Below are 14,568 nucleotides of genomic sequence, written 5' to 3' on the forward strand. Positions count from 1 at the left end.
ACTATTCAGCCATCAAAAAAGAATGAAATCTTGCCATTTGCAACAATATGGATGGAGCTAGACAGTATAAATGCTAAGTGAAATAAATCTGTAGGAGAAAGACAAATCACATATGATTTCACTCATATGTGGCATTTAAGAAACAAAACAAATGAGCAAAGGGAAAAAAGAGAGAGAGACAAACCAAGAAAACACTCTTAACTCTAGAGAACAATCTGATGGTTACCACAGGGGAGGTGGGTAAGAGGACAGGTGAAATAGGTGATGGGGATTAAGGAGTACAGTTGTGATGAGCACTGGTGGTATGTATGGAATTGTCGAATCACTGTATTGTACACCTGAACCTAATATAACACTGTATGTTAACTACACTGGAATTAAATAAATGAATGAATGAATGGGTTTTTTGACATATGTAAATTAAACTTACTAATATATTTTATTGTTATCTCACCAGTACTTATTGAATCTCCCATTAAATTAACATTGTATATTTTCCTGTAGTTCTCTCAGCTATTAGGTGTATGTAATTTTAAATTGTTTTATTTTCCTTTTAAATTGAACCTTCTAGTCTTCTTTTTTTTATCTCTAGTAATACCTGCTGCCTTAGAATCTACTTTCATATTAACAGTTCTGTTTAAACAAATATGAATATTTGCATATGCATAAAAATATGCATAAAAATAAAAGGCCAGGGATGGTGTCAACTATACTCAATTTTTTTAATTACAAAAAAAAAAAAAGGTCAGAAATCAATGACGTGGGTTTATGCCTCAGCTTGGCTATTCACTGGCTCTTCAACCTTGGGTACTTCATTTTTTTAAAAATATCTTATTCATTTATTAGACAGACACACAGAGAGAAAGCACAAGCAGAGGATGCTGCAGAAACAGAAGGAGAAAAGGCTCCCTGCTGAGCAGGGAGCCCCACATGGGGCTTGACCTGAGCCAAAGGCAGATGCTTAATGGACTGAGCCACCCAGGTGCCCCAAACTTGGGTACTTCTATGCCTCCATTTGCTCATCTAAATGAGGATGACAATACTTTTCCTTCTCTTGCCTACTTTACAAATGGGTTGAGATGATCACATTAAGTATAGGAATACTTTAACATAGGAATGTTTGAAAGCCCTAAGTGAATTACAAATGTAAAGTATTATTTGAGTTATGAAACTCTGACTATATTCTCCTCTCTTTAATTGGCTTTTAGAGTCAGTAGAATACCTACCAACTTCCACTTGCAAAGTTCTTTTGAAAATACTTGGGAGTCCTTACCTGATAATTAACTTGGTAACCTCACCTCAGTCTGTGGTTTCATTATGCCAGCAGTGCCATTAAAGAGTATCCTCGCTATCTGCTCCTCCTCACTCACTACTCCTCTTCCCAACCCACACATATAGTCTGTGGATGTGTAGTTTCTGCTGTCTGACCTGAAACTTCCCAAACCAACTGTAGGATAGTGTAAATAAGCTGCCCCTTACCATTCTGTGAGTCTCACCTGTTTTAATTCCTGGGGATGGAAAGTGATGATGGCCATTGTGTGCCCTTGGCTATTGGTGCGCACTATGAGCTCACGCCAGTACCCACCTTCATGAAACAGAAGGCAGGGTTCCAATGGGGACTGCCGAAGGAATACTTCATAATACTAGGAAGAAAACAGTATTGTTACACAGACAAATCTAACAAGTTTCACAGCTGATTATTCCTGCTGAGTGATTGTTATAGGCTAAATGCAACCAGCCCATGTGTATGTTGAAGCCTTACCCACTGTATCTCAGAACATGACCATATTTGGAGATAAGGTCTTTAAAGAGGTGCTTAAATTAAAATGAGGCCCTAATACAACTGACCGGTGTCCTTTTAAGAAAGAGAAAATTGGGACATACACAGAGACACCAGGGATGCCCAAAGAGATGAAAGATCATGTGAAATCACAGAAGATGGCCACCTACAAGCCAGGAGGCAGGCCTCAGAAGAAACTTCTATCTAGGACTTCTAGCCTTCAGAACTGTGAGAAAATACCTTTCTGTTGGTTAAGCCACACAGTCTGTGGTCCTTTGTTATGTACCTGGCAGACTGATACACATTTTGGTACCAAGAAGTGGCATGCTATTGTAAAAAATATCTAAACCTATGGAAGTGGCTTTGAAACTGGGAATGGGTAAAGGCTGGAAGCCTTTTGAGGTGCATGCTGGAAAAAGCCTAGATTGTCTTGAAGAGACTATGGGTAGGAATATAGATATTAGAGGTGATCTGGTGAGATCTCAGGAAGAAATGACAAGCATGCTATTGGAAACTTGACCAAAGTTGATTGTTATAAAGTGAAAAAGAACTTGGACGAATGGTGTCCTAGTGTTGGGTGGAAGGTAATAATTCTAAGTGCTGAACATGGATATTTTTTTTTTAAACTTTTTTTTTTTTTTTTTTTTAAAGATTTTATTTATTTATCAGAGAGAGAGAGGGGGAGAGAGTGAGCACAGGCAGACAGAATGGCAGGCAGAGGCAGAGGGAGAAGCAGGCTCCCTGCTGAGCAAGGAGCCCGATGTGGGACTCGATCCCAGGACGCTGGGATCATGACCTGAGCCGAAGGCAGCTGCTTAACCAACTGAGCCACCCAGGCGTCCCCTGAACATGGATATTTAGCTAAGGAGATTTCTAAGCAGTGTTGACGGTGTGGCCCGGTTTCTGCTTACTGCTCATAGCAAAATGTATAGAGAGGAGAAAAATACATTGAAGAAGGAATTTTTTTAAAAGATTTTTATTGGGACGCCTGGGTGGCTCAGTTGGTTAAGCCGCTGCCTTCGGCTCAGGTCATGATTCCAAGGTCCTGGGATCGAGTCCCACATCGGGCTCCTTGCTTGGCGGGGAGCCTGCTTCTCTCGCTGCCTCTGCCTGCCTCTCTGCCTGCTTGTGTGTACTCTCTCTCTCTATCTCTGGCAAATAAATAAAATCTTTAAAAAAAAAAAGATTTTTATTTATTTATTTATTTATTTGATAGACAGAAATCACAAGTAGGCAGAGAGGCAGGCAGAGAGAGAGGGGGAAGCAGGCTCCCCGCTGAGTAGAGAGCCTGATGTGGGGCTCAATCCCAGGACCCTGAGATCATGACCTGAGCTGAAGGCAGAGGCTTAACCCACTGAGCCACACAGGTGCCCCTGAAGAAGGAATTATTAAGGGACGCCTGGTTGGCTCAGTTGGTTAAGTCGCTGTCTTCAGCTCAGGTCATGATCCCAGGGTCCTGGGATGGAGTCCCGCATCAGGCTCCTTGTCCAGCAGGGAGCCTGCTTCTGAAGAAGAAGGAGAAGAAGAAGAAGGAGGTGAAGGAGGTGAAGGAGAAGAAGGAGAAGAAGGAGAAAGGAGAAGAAGGAGAAGGAGAAGAAGAAGAAGAAGAAGAAGAAGAAGAAGAAGAAGCAGCAGGAGGAAGAGGAGGTGAAGGAGGTGAAGGAGAAGGAGAAAGGAGAAAGGAGAAGGAGAAGGAGAAGAAGGAGGAGGAGGAGAAGGACGAGGAGGTGGTGGTGAAGGAGAAGAAGGAGAAAGGAGAAAGGAGAAGGAGAAGGAGGAGGAGGAGAAGGAGAAGAAGAAGAAGAAGAAGAAAAAGAAGGAGGTGAAGGAGAAGAAGGTGAAGAAGGAGAAAGGAGAAAGGAGAAGAAGAAGAAGAAGAAGAAGAAGAAGAAGAAGAAGAAGAAAAAGAAGAAATAATTATTGAGCAAAAATGAACCAGAACTTGAAGATTTGGAAAAATCTCAGCTTATCCATATAATATGAAGCCTGTTCCGCAGGCAAAACTGAGGTTAAGGCTGGACAATCTTTTTTTTTTTTTTTTTTTTTTTTTTTTTAAAGGCTGGACAGCCTTTTGATAAAGACATTACAGGTGTGACTCATGGATCCAATCAGCCATCTCAGCAGAACCCAAGAATACAGAGAAGTCTGACCAACAGAAACTGCTAGCTTAGACTAAAGCAGACATAAGGTATAATGAGGACAGGCATAAGATATAATGAAGGAAGGCTATCAGACTTCTGGGATTCCACTAGACAGGACAATAGACCTATCTGACTGCCAACAGGTGTTATCACTCAAGAAAAAAGAATGACCCCCAAGGCAATTCAGAGATCAGGAGGGCTGAGGCTGATGCTGTGCCCAGAGGGGACAGGCCCCAGGACAGCAAGGCTGTATCCTCACTTTCAGTGGGCCAGACTGCCAATGTCCAGGGCCTGAAGCATCAGCCTGACACATCAACGCACCAGTAGACCAAAGGACAAAGCATCAAGCCAAAAATTCTAATTGAGCCTTAAAATCTAAAGGAATTTGCACTGCTAGATTTCAAACTTGCTTGGAACCTATAATATCTCTCATCTTTCCAATTTCTCCCTTTTGGAATGGGAATGACCACCCTCTTGTCTATCCTACCTTTGTATTTTGGAAGCTGATAACTTGTATGGTTTAACATGTTCACAGCTGAAAAGATTTTTAAAGATTTTATTTATTTCAGAGAGAGAGAGAGAGAGCGAAAGAGAGAGCATGAACAGTGGGCAGGGCAGACAGAGAAGAAGCAGGCTCCCCACTGAGCAGACAGCCCAACGAGGGGCTCAGTCCCAGGACCCTGAGATCATGACCTGAGCCGAAGGCAGACACTTAACCGAATGAGCCACCCAAGTGCCCTTGAAGGTTTTTGCCTTAGGATGAATTATACCTTGAGTCTCATCCACATTTGATTTAGATGATATTCAGATAAGGCTTGGGATTGAGGGTTGATGTTGTAATGGGTTAAAAATCTGGGGCTGGGGGTGCCTGGATGGCTCAGGTCATGATTCCAGGGTCCTGGGATTGAGCCCTGCATTGGGCTCTCTGCTCAGCAGAGAGCCTGCTTCTTCCCCTCCCCTCTCTCTCTGCCTGCCTCTCGGCCTACTTGTGATCTATGTCTGTCAAATAAATAAATAGAGTCTTTAAAAAAATCTGGGGCTGATCAAAAGAAATGAAATCTTGCCATTTGCAACAATGTGGATGGAACTAGAGTGTATTATGGTGAGCGAAATAAGTCAATCAGAGAAAGACAATTATCATATGATCTCTCTGATATGAGGAATTTGAGGGAGGGTTGTGGGGGGTAGGGAAAGAAAAAATGAAACAAAATGGGATCGAGAGACAAACCATAAGATACTCTTAATCTCACAAAACAAACTGAGAGTTGCTAGGGGGTGGGGGTAGGGATACAGTGGCTGGGTTATGGACATTGGGGAAGGTATTGCTATAGTGAGTGCTGCAAAATGTGTAAGACTGATGATTCACAGACCTGTAGCCCTGGGGCAAATAAATACATTATATGTTAATTTAAAAAATTAAAAAAATAAAAAATCTGGGACTGTTAGAGAGACCTGCCTGGCACATGACTCTTAATCTTGGGGTCATGAGTTCAAGCCCTATGTTGGGTGTAGAGCTTAAAAAATTAGGAGCTGTTGGGAAGGGGTGAAGGTCTTTTGCATATAAGAAGAGCATAAATTTGGAGGGTCCAAAGGATAGAGAGTTATAGGCTGAATTGTGTCCCCCTAAAATTCATATGTAGGAAGTCCTAATCTCCAACACCTCAGAATGTGATTATGTTTAGAAATAGGGCCTTTAAAGAGGTGATTAAGTTAAAAAGAGGTAGTTAGGGGGTGCCTGGGTGGCTCAGTCATTGAGTGTCTGCCTTCGACTCGGGTCATGATCTCGGGTCCTGGGATCGAGCCCTGCATCGGGCTCCCTGCTCAGTGGGAAGCCTGCTTCTCCCTCTCCCACTCCCCTTGCTTAAAAAAAAAGAGGTAGTTCAGATGGACCCTAATCTAATCTGACTGTTGTCCTTACAGGAAGAGGAAATTTGGACACAAAGTCACCAGGTATGCAGGTGTAAACAGAGAAAAAAGACTGTGTGTAGAGACATAGTGAGAAAGTGGCCATGTGCAGGGCAAGGCAAGAAGCCCAGAAGGATCCAAACCTGCTGACACCCTAATCTTAAACTTCCAGCCTCCAGACTTTGAGGAAATGAATTTCTGTTGTTTAAGCTGCCAAGTCTCTGGTATTTCGTTATGGCAGCTCTACCAAACTAATACAGTGGTGTAAGAAACGTGATCCCTGCCCTGCGACCTTACAGAGGAATATTACCCATTGTATTCCAAACACTAAGTTCCATGAAGGCTTAGAGCTGTAGCCTTAGTGTGGCACACAGTAGGTGCTCAATAATTGTTATTCAAAGAAAGTATGACTGAATGAACAGGAAAGGTGTTTCTATGGAGAGTCTCAATTTATTCTATATAGAGTATGAATCACAATAATCTTCTATTTCTGTGAATTCTTCCTGGAAGCAATTCCTAATATAGCACTAGGTTGCCATGATTCCACTCTTACTTATAATTACCTGATAGAAACCCATCATTTCTATATTCCGTCAGATAACCAGGTACCAACTACACCACGGCTTATCTGGATGCTTCATTTCCTCCTTGTGAGTACAAGTCAGAGGCAATCCTGATTTAGTGGTCGGGAGAGCAAAAATCCTTAAAGCTAAACTTTTTCAAACACAAGCCAGTTGCTATCACAACAAGACACATGTGTTCTAGTTCCACTGTATTTTCAAATATAGCCCAAGTGATACATGGAAGGAGGAGTTATACCAAAAAAATAATGCTGCCTGAGAGGGTAAAATCAATTAAGGCTGCACTTAATCACTTTTGCTATGCTGTCACATACATGCAATAGAGGACACACTTAACTACACTGAACATATTTTTCAAATTTTGAGGTTGGTGACTTGAAAAAAGACTGGTTCATCTGTTTGTTACTGGCTGGTTAGAAAGCAATGCTTTCTGGAAGCAAGATTCAAAGGTCACTGGGGTCCTGGAAGGATGGGAAATTGAAAAACTGAATCTGACCTAAAAGATAATGGTAAATAGATGGGAAATACAACTCCGCCACTGTATGAACTGAGACCTTGGTTTCTTCATTTATAAAATGGAGACTGAAACTCCAATTCCTGTATAGCAATCCCAAGGAATAAAGAATGAGAGGGACTTCTGGTTAAAATAACAGAATAATCCTCATAGAAATCCTACTAAAATGGGGTTGCCTGGGTGGCCCAGTCAGTTAAGTGTCCGACTTTTGACTGTGGCTCAGGTCATCATCCCAGGTCGTGAGATCGAGCCCTGCATTGGGCTCCATATTGGGCAGGAAGCCCGCTTAAGATTCTCTCTCTCCCTCTCCCTTAGCCCCTCCCTGTCCCTGCATGCAAGTGTGCTCACTCGCTCTCTCCTAAAGAAATCCTACTAAAATGAAATAAAAGAATAAAAAAGACAAAAGCCTATTTAAGCTCATTACTTACCAATTCTCCCTTCTCTTTCTCCTGCACCATCATTTTCCTGCCATCATGTTCCTATAGAACATCTCCATAAATATATAAGCATGCTCTTACTCTTCCACATTTAACAAAGAAGGGGAACTTCCTGACCCCACTTTCCCTACCAGTCACTGTTACATTTCGCTGTTCATCTTTGCAGAAAAACTCAAAAGAACCGTATATATTCACTGCCTCCCACTCCTCTCCTTCTGTTCACCCACTAGAATCGGGTCCCCACCACTCCACCAAAATGGTTCATGTTAAGGTCACCAATGATGTCCTTGTTATACAATTCAACATCCATCCATCCCACCACTACCATCACTGCTCTACATCATCTCTCACTTGGATTACTGCAACAGCCTCCCAACTGGTCTCTCCTTGTTTCGATCCTTTCCTCCAATAATCCATACACAACACAACAGCCACAGTGATTCTATAAAACCTAAATCATATCATGACATAACCCCCACACCAACAAAACCTCCCATGGCTCAGAATAAAAGTCAAAGTCCTTACAATGACCACCCCGGGGCACTACATAACCTTGCCTTCATTCACCATCTCACCCCATGTCCAACACTTCTGGGCCTACTTTCAGTTCCTCTAAAAAGCCTGTCATGTTCCTACCTTAGGATGGGTTTTCTCTTTTTCCAGAAAGCTCCTCCCTCAGACCTCTACATAGCCCACACCCTTTCAGCCTCTAAGTTTTAAATGCAAGGTTTCCCATCCTCAGCGCTACTGACATTTTGGGTTGTCTGATTCTTTGTTGTGAGGAGCTGTCCCATGTGCTGGAGGACGTTTAACAGCATCTCTGGCCTCTACCCACTAGATGTCAGTAGCAATGCCCAATCATCCCCTAGTGATAAAAACCAAAAATGTCTCTAGAAAATGCCAAATGTCCTATGCAAGGTAAAACTGCCCCTCCCCGGTTGAGAGCCACTGCTTTATTCAAATATTGTCTTCTTCATGAACCCTACCCTTGACCCCATCTAAAATTACAACCCATGCTCGCTTCAGGAGTATATATACTAGGATTGGAATGATATTGAGATTAGCATCGCCCCTGTGCAAGAAGGACACACAAATTCATGAAGCATTCCATATTTTTATCATCACAAAGGATAAACACTGAATAGAATCAAGATTTAATGCTCTACCTCTTCTCTAAATAAGCTTACTTAGTATTTTTAAGTTCTAGAACAACAACAAAATTACAAGCTATGCTTCCGCTAACCCTAGCATTTCTTATCCTCCTGATACTGCTGTACTTTTCCCATGGCACTTGTCTTAATCTGGCTGGGCCCCTATAACAAAAACAATGCAAACTGGGTGGTTTATAAACAAGAGAAACTTATGTCTCACAGTTCTGGAGGCTGGGAAGTCCAAGATCAAGACGAGACGCTGGCAGATGCAATATCTTACAAGAATCTGTTTCCTCACATTCCCTGCATATTTTCAGGCCACAATGGTTTGAAACTTGAACTCAATCACAAGAAGAAATTTGGAAAGAACTCAAATACATGGAGGTTAAAGAGAATCCTACTAAAGAATGAATGGGTCAACCAGGAAATTAAAGAAGAGATTTTTTAAATGTGTGGAAACAAATGAAAATGAAAACACAACTGTTCAAAACCCTTGGGATGCAGTAAAGGCGGTCCTAAGAGGGAAGTATATAGCAATACATGACTTTCTCAAGAAATAAGAAAGGTCTCAAGTACACAGCCTAACCTTACACCTAAAGGAGTTAGAAAAAGAACAGCAAATGAAGTCCAAACCCAGCAGGAGAAGAGAACTTCTAAAGATCAGAACAGAAATCAATGAAATAGAAACCAAAACAACAGTAGCACAGATCAGCAAAAGTAGAAGCTAGTTCTTTGAAATAACTGATAAGATCAATAAACCCCTGGCCAAACTTACCAAAAGAAGAGAGAAAGGACCCAGATTAATAAAATCATGAATTAAAGAGTAGAGATCACGACCAACACCAAGGAAATACAATTATAAGAACATATTATGAAGAACTATATGCCTAGAAATTAGACAATCTGGAAGAAATGGATTCATTCCTAGAAACATATAAACTACAAAACTAAGACAGGATGAAATAGAAAACCTGAAAAGGCCAATAACCAGCAAGGAAACTGAAGCAGCAATCAAAAAACTCCCAACAAATCAGAGTCCAGAGCCCGATGGCTTCCCAGGGGAATTCTACCAAACATTTAAAGAAGAATTAATACCTATTCTTCTGAAGCGGTTTCAAAAACTAGAAAGGGAAGGAAAACTTCCCAACTCTATGAGGCCAGCATCACCTTGATCCTAAAACCAAAGTCCCCACCAAAAAGGAGAATTGCAGACCAATATCCCTGATGAACATGGATGCAAAAATTATCACCAAGATACTAGCCAACAGGATCCAACAGTACATTAAAAGGATTATTCATCAGGACCAAGTGGGATTTATTCCTGGGATGCAAGAGTGGTTCAACAACAGCAAATCAATGTGATACATCACATTAATAAAAGAAAGGACAAGAACCATATGATCCTCTGAAAAGATGCAGAAAAAGCATTTGACAAAATACAGCATCTTTTCTTGATTAAAACTCTCCAGCATGTAGGGATAGAGGGAACAAACCTCAATATCATAAAAGCCATAAACAAAAAGCCCACAGCAAATATCATTCTCAATGGAGAAAAACCGAGAGCTATTCCTCTAAGGTCAGGAACACAACAAGAATGTCCACTCTCACCACTATGACCCAATATAGTACTAGAAGTCCTAGCTTCAGACAACAAAAGAAATTAAAGACATCCAAACCAGGAAAGAAGAAGTCAAACTCTCACTCTTGGCAGACGACATGATATTTTATGTAGAAAACCCAAAAGACTCCACCCCAAAATTGCTGGAAGTCATATAGCAATTCAGGAACGTAGAAGGATATAAAATCAATGCAAAGAAATCAGTTGCATTTCTATACACTAAAAATGAGACAGAAGAAAGAAATCAAGGAATTGATCCTATTTATAATTCTACCCAAAACCACAAGATACCTAGAAATAAACCTAACCAAAGAGGCAAAGGATCTGTACTCAGAAAACTATAGAACACTTATGAAAGAAATTGAGGAAGACACAAAGAAATGGAAAAATATTCCATGCTCATGGATTGGAAGAACAAATATTATTTAAATGTCTATGCAACATAGAGCAATCTACACATTCAATACAATCCCTATCAAAATATCATCAACTTTTTTCACAGAGCTAGAATAAATAATCCTAAAATTTGTTTGGAACCATAAAAGACCCCAAACAGCCAAAGAAATGTTGAAAAAGAAAACCAAAGCTGGTGGCATCACAACTCTGGACTTCAAGCTGTATTACAAAGCTGTAATCATCAAGACAGTACTGTACAGGCACAACAACAGACACATAAATCAATGGAACAGAACAGAGAACTCAGAAATGGACTCTCAACTCTATGGTCAACTAACCTTCAACAAAGCAAGAAAGAATGTCCAATAGAAAAAAGACAGTCTCTTCAAAAATATGGTGTTGGGGAAAATTAGACAGCCATAAGCAGAAGAACAAAACTGGACCATTTCCTTACACCATACACAAAAATAGAGTCAAAACGGATGAAAGACCTATATGTGAGAGAAGAATCTATCAAAACCTAAAGGAGAATACAGGCAACAACAACCTCTTTGACCTCAGTCACAGCAACTTCCTGCTAGACACATCTCCAAAGGCAAGGGAAACAAAGGCAAAAATGAACTACTGGGACTTCATCAAGATAAAAAGTTTTTGGCCAGCAAAGGAAACAGTCAACAAAACCAAAAGACAACAACGGGAGATATTCGCAAATGACTTATCAGATAAAGGATGAGTATCCAAAATCTATAAAGAACTTATCAAACTCAACACCCAAAGAACAAATAATCCAATCAAGAAATGGGCAGAAGACATGAACAGACATTTCTGCAAAGAAAATACAAATCAAAGCCACAATGAGATACCACCTCACACCAGTCAGAATGGCTACAATTAACAAGTCAGGAAACAACAGATGCTGGCGAGGATGTGGAGAAAGGGGAACCTTCCTACACTGCTGATGGGAATGCAAGCTGGTGTAGCCACTCTGGAAAACAGTATGGAGGTTCCTCAAAAAGTTGAAAACAGAGCTACCCTATGATCCAGCAACTATACCACTAGGTATTTACACCAAAGAAACAAATGTAGTGATCCAAAGGGGCACCTGCACCCCAATGTTTATAGTAGCAATGTCCACCATACCTAAACTATGGAAAGAGCCCAGATGTCCATCAACAGATGAATGGAAAAAGAAGAAGATATGGGGTGTGCGTGCGTGCGTGTGTAATGGAATAGTACTCAGTCATCAAAAAGAAAGAAATATTGCCATTTGTGACAATGTGGATGGAACTAGAGGGTATAATGCTAAGTGAAATAAGTCAATCAGAGAAAGACAATTACCATATGATCTCATTCATGTGTGGAAATTAAGAAACAAAACAGAGGAACATAGGGGAAGGGAGAAACAAAAGATAAAATCAGGGAAGGAGACAAACCATAAAAGACTCTAAACCATAGGAAACAAACTTAGGGTTGCTGGAGGGGAGGGGAGAGAGGTGGGGGGATAGGGTAACTAGGTGATGGACATTAAGGAGGGTACATGATATAATGAGCACTGGGTGCTATGTAAGACTGAAGAATCACTGAACTCTACCACTGAAACTAATATTACACTATATGTTAATTAATGGAATTAAAAATTAAAAAATAGAAAATAGGGGTGCCTCAGTGGCTCAGTTGTTTAAGCATCTGCCTTCGGCTCAGGTCCTGAGATGGAGCCTCACATCGAGCTTCCTGCTCTGCAGGAGCCTCCTTCTCCCTCTCCCTGCCACTCCCCTGTTCGTACTGGCTCTCTCTGTGTCAAATAAATAAATAAAATCTTTTAAAAAATTTTAAAGTAAAAAAATAAAAATAAACCTGTTTCCTCACTAATGACTGTCTTTTCACATAACCTCCCATGGAGGAAAGGACAAGCTAGCTCTCTGGGGTCTCTTTCATAAGGGCACTAATCCTAATCATAAGGGCTCTGCCCTCATGACCTAACCACCTCCCAAAGGCCCCACCTCCTAATACTATCACCTTGGGTGTTAGGATTTCAACATATGATACTTGGGGTCACACATAGTTTCAGACCACAGCCACACTTATCACCTTCAAACATACCATATAACTTATTTTATCATGTATTTTAAAAGTCTATCTCTCTAACTAAAATGTAAGTTCTACAAGGGAAGGGATATTTTCTTCATTATTATACCCTAAGCACTTGTAGGTACTCCACAGTACTTGTTGAATTAATACATGAAAGGAAGAACAAAGATAATGATAGAGTAGAAAAGAGCAAAATAAAGTCTTAGGAGATGGAAAGCAGACTCAAGTGCCAACCGAAGCAAGATGAAGGAAACAATATCCAGACTGCCCTACAAAGGGGGACCTGATGAGATATAAGGCTTATCTGCTACATACAACCCTGGAAAGTCTCAAACTGGAAGGTCCAATTAAGGCACAAGGCTTGAAAGAGGGTATGGGGCAGAGCCTGGGTGGCTAAGTCGGTTGAGCCTCGGACTCTTGAGTTCAGCTCAGGTCATGATCTCACAGTCCAGAGATGCAGCCCCATATCACACTTCATGCTCAGCGTGGAGTTTGCTTGACTCTCTCCCTCTGTTCCTCCCACTGCTGCTCTCTCTCTAATAAATAAACAAAATAGTTTTAAAAAAGAGGGTGTGACTGAAAGTCTAGACACAAAACTGGTAAACACCCTCATCCTACCAAGAACATCCATCTTCCTGTAGCAAGAGACTGGAGATCTTTTTCTCAGGAGAAAATGAACCCACAAAAGCCCTGAATTTGGAGGTACCAGGCATTGTTGTAGTAACAGAGGGGTGGGAACAGGCAGATTCCATTAAGTCCGTAATCTGAATGGTGGAGATCCTACCCCTTTTCCTTGCCTTAATTCTAAAAGCCAGCAGCGAGGCAAGAAACTTCGAGATAACTCTCTCAAGAAACAAAATAGCTCCAGAGGAAGGATCTCCTTAGACAAACATATGGGGACACCCCAACATAATCACCAACAGTAAAGACAAGAATCAACAAACCCACTTATGCTGAACTACCATTCAGGTTTTTAAGACCTCACTCTTAAATAATAGTCAAGTATCATCAGCTCTTTGGTTAAAGTCTCCATTGTGAAAGACAATGACCAAAACAGGAAAAAATTCCTGAAGGAACAAACAATTCAAAGAACAGAAAACACACACACACACACACACACACACACACACTACATTACTTAATTATATTACGAAAAAAAGTAGTTATAGAAAAGGATCAGAGAACAAGAAAAATCTTTTGAAAATTAAAGGTAGGATAATGGAAAACACTTCATTAAAGATGTTGGCTTTTATATTAAAAAAATTTAACAGAAAGGAAAACAAAAAGGCAGAGATAGAAAATAGGAGAAGAATGAGAAGCAGATTACTGGCTCAATCCATGATGTCCTAAATTCAAATAATAGGAGATATAAAGAAAATACAGAAAATGAAGTAAGAAATAATACAGGAAAAATTCCCACATCTGAAAGCATTAGCTTCCAGATTGACAAGTCCTAATTTGTACCCACCAGAATGAATGAGAAACAAAGGCCCACTAGGTCATGAAGTTTCAGAGATAAAGAGATTCCCTAAGAGCTTTTAGAGAAAAAGAGGAGAGAAATTACCTACAAAGGATCAGGAATTAAAGTAGCATTTAGACTCACACAACACTGGTGGCCAGATGACAAAACCGTATCTTCAAATTTATAAAAGCAAATTATTCAAACCCAAATCTAGAAATCTAGAAAAAGTTTCAGTGAGATGTCAGGGAAGAAAAGACACTTATAGACATGAAAAGATTCTAAAACTTTACCTCCTAGGCACCCTTCCTCAGGAAGCTAATAGAGGTTGTATTGTGGAGGCCAAGAAAAACAAGGCTGTACCCACCTCGAGTCTAGCCCTGACAAAGTGCAGCCATCTTGATGTTCCAGATTATCACAAAATATTTCTTGGGTTCTGATCTACTCAGGTTAGCACTTTAAACAGTCTCTCTCTCCTTTAATGATTGATTTTAACCC

The 14,568-nt window shown here is 40.6% G+C and overlaps 1 protein-coding gene and 1 non-coding gene across 5 annotated transcripts in view; one reads left to right on the top strand and one right to left on the bottom strand.

Moving 5' to 3' along the window:
• TRMT2B (tRNA methyltransferase 2 homolog B) overlaps positions 1 to 14,568 on the bottom strand; it is a 54,591-nt gene that overhangs the window by 14,415 nt on the left and 25,608 nt on the right. For 3 of the 4 annotated variants that reach the window (XM_059157567.1, XM_059157566.1, XM_059157568.1), the window contains one exon: positions 1,497 to 1,643. The exons of the other annotated variant lie outside the window; for it this stretch is intronic. In XM_059157567.1, the coding sequence (XP_059013550.1) occupies positions 1,497 to 1,643 (147 nt within the window). The remainder of the gene's footprint in view (positions 1 to 1,496; positions 1,644 to 14,568) is intronic. 4 annotated transcript variants of the gene reach the window in all.
• Positions 8,372 to 8,475, top strand: LOC131822357 (U6 spliceosomal RNA). Its single transcript, XR_009350229.1, has one exon. It is a non-coding gene; the product is annotated as a U6 spliceosomal RNA (small nuclear RNA).

The sequence above is a fragment of the Mustela lutreola genome, chromosome X (assembly GCF_030435805.1).
Source record: "Mustela lutreola isolate mMusLut2 chromosome X, mMusLut2.pri, whole genome shotgun sequence".
Taxonomy (NCBI): domain Eukaryota; kingdom Metazoa; phylum Chordata; class Mammalia; order Carnivora; family Mustelidae; genus Mustela; species Mustela lutreola.